Below are 1,973 nucleotides of genomic sequence, written 5' to 3'. Positions count from 1 at the left end.
TGGAGTTTGGCCTCAGTCTGCAATTGAGGGGCCCTGTGGTGTGGTTGCTTGGCAATATGTTAAATAGCAGGCCTTGGAGACAGGCAGTAGAGTTAACACACCACAACTGCTATTGCCATCACTACCTTCTCGGAAAGCAGCCACCTGTCTGGCCCCTGCCTTTCTTTGTCTGACTGCCAACCTAAAGCATGTGCCTACGCAGGAGGTGATGACATTTTGGCTCTACTTCCAAAGTTTTTTTTTTCTTTCTCATGTGTTATTTTTAAAGATAACAAAGGTCAAAAGGCATCCAGCGTTTTCTGGTTTCTCATAAGCTTCTGGTCAATATTTAATCTGGTTTATGGTTTTTTTTTTTTTTTTAAGGATTTCTAGATGCCTTCTTGAGCCTGCTTGTGGCCACCCACAGATACTTGTAAGGAGGGAAGAAGTCAGCTTGCCAGAGACACTGTGAGATGAGGGATTAGAGGCTGGGATCCAAGAAACAAGAGCAGCAGCCAAAAGACAAGAGAACGGGCTCCGAAGAGACTTCTATTGAGAGGTCTGCCATGGCCTCCCTTGGCGTCCAACTGGTGGGCTACATCCTAGGCCTTTTGGGGCTTTTAGGCACATCGATTGCCATGTTGCTTCCCAACTGGCGAACAAGTTCTTATGTTGGTGCCAGCATTGTGACAGCGGTTGGCTTTTCCAAGGGCCTCTGGATGGAGTGTGCTACGCACAGCACAGGCATCACCCAGTGTGACATCTACAGTACACTTCTAGGACTTCCTGCTGACATCCAGGCTGCCCAGGCCATGATGGTGACATCCAGTGCAATGTCCTCACTGGCCTGCATTATCTCTGTGGTGGGCATGAGATGCACAGTGTTCTGCCAGGAATCTCGAGCTAAGGACAGAGTGGCTGTAGTGGGTGGAGTTTTCTTCATCCTTGGCGGCATCCTGGGTTTTATCCCAGTTGCCTGGAATCTTCATGGCATCCTTCGGGACTTCTACTCACCACTGGTTCCAGACAGCATGAAATTTGAGATTGGAGAGGCGCTTTACTTGGGCATTATCTCATCCCTGTTCTCCCTGGTAGCTGGAGTTATTCTCTGCTTTTCCTGCTCGCCTCGAGGAAATCGTACCAACTACTATGATGGCTACCAGGCCCAGCCTCTTGCCACTAGGAGCTCTCCAAGGCCTGGTCAACAGCTCAAAGCCAAGAGTGAGTTCAACTCCTACAGCCTGACTGGGTATGTGTGAAGAACCAGGGCCAGAGCTGGGGATGGGGTGGGGTGGTGACTGGGACTGTAAAAAGCAACAAAAAAGTAGTGGACAATGCCCTGAGGGTCACAGGCAAGGGACATTGCCACTGAATCATGTGTAAGGTGCTGCTGAGGCTAGACTGACTGTGGTCATTGGATGGAGGGAAGGCAAAGATGGGGACTGGTGAGACACCATCTAGGTTGAATTGCCAAGGATACTCACCAAGCCAGCTTTTCTACTTCCCTTACCTTGCCTCACCAAGGCACCTCCTGTACCCTGAATGCTCAAACTAAAACTCCAAATCCCATCTCTGCTACTTTTGGCTAAACCCAGAGGCATTCTTCTGACCTTTGCTTTACCTGGAAATCCATGCCCCCAACCCACTAATCACATCCCACTGACAATCTGTGACCAGAAGACCTTTTCCCGGGTTGAGGTTGGCTCTTAACTCAGTTGCTGGGGGACAGACAGAAGAAGGAGTGGTGGCTTCTGTGAGCATGGCTCTAGCTCCCTTCTCAAACCTCCATCCAAAGAAATGGATTGATCAGTAGCAGGCCCGAAGCCTCCCTCCCACCTTTGTTATTAATGCAGCATGTCCAGACTGGTCTGGAATGAACGGAAAGAACGATATCTCATGGCATCCAGAAGAAAGCAACTGGGTATAGGATGGGAGGCAACATGGGACCCCCCAGACCATCAGAATCACACTCAGGGCACTTCCTCTGATTCCCA

General features: G+C 49.8%; 1 protein-coding gene across 1 annotated transcript; it reads left to right on the top strand.

Moving 5' to 3' along the window:
* Nucleotides 1–545: 545 nt before the first annotated feature.
* On the top strand, nt 546–1,238 carry Cldn2 (claudin 2). The gene has a single exon (XM_035449824.1). The coding sequence runs from the start codon at nt 546–548 to the stop codon at nt 1,236–1,238; it is 693 nt and encodes a 230-aa protein (XP_035305715.1).
* Nucleotides 1,239–1,973: the final 735 nt, after the last annotated feature.

Source organism: Cricetulus griseus, chromosome X (genome assembly GCF_003668045.3).
Source record: "Cricetulus griseus strain 17A/GY chromosome X, alternate assembly CriGri-PICRH-1.0, whole genome shotgun sequence".
Taxonomy (NCBI): Eukaryota; Metazoa; Chordata; class Mammalia; order Rodentia; family Cricetidae; genus Cricetulus; species Cricetulus griseus.
Note: the sequence above shows the minus strand (reverse complement) of the source record. Positions and strands in the feature narration are given on the sequence as shown.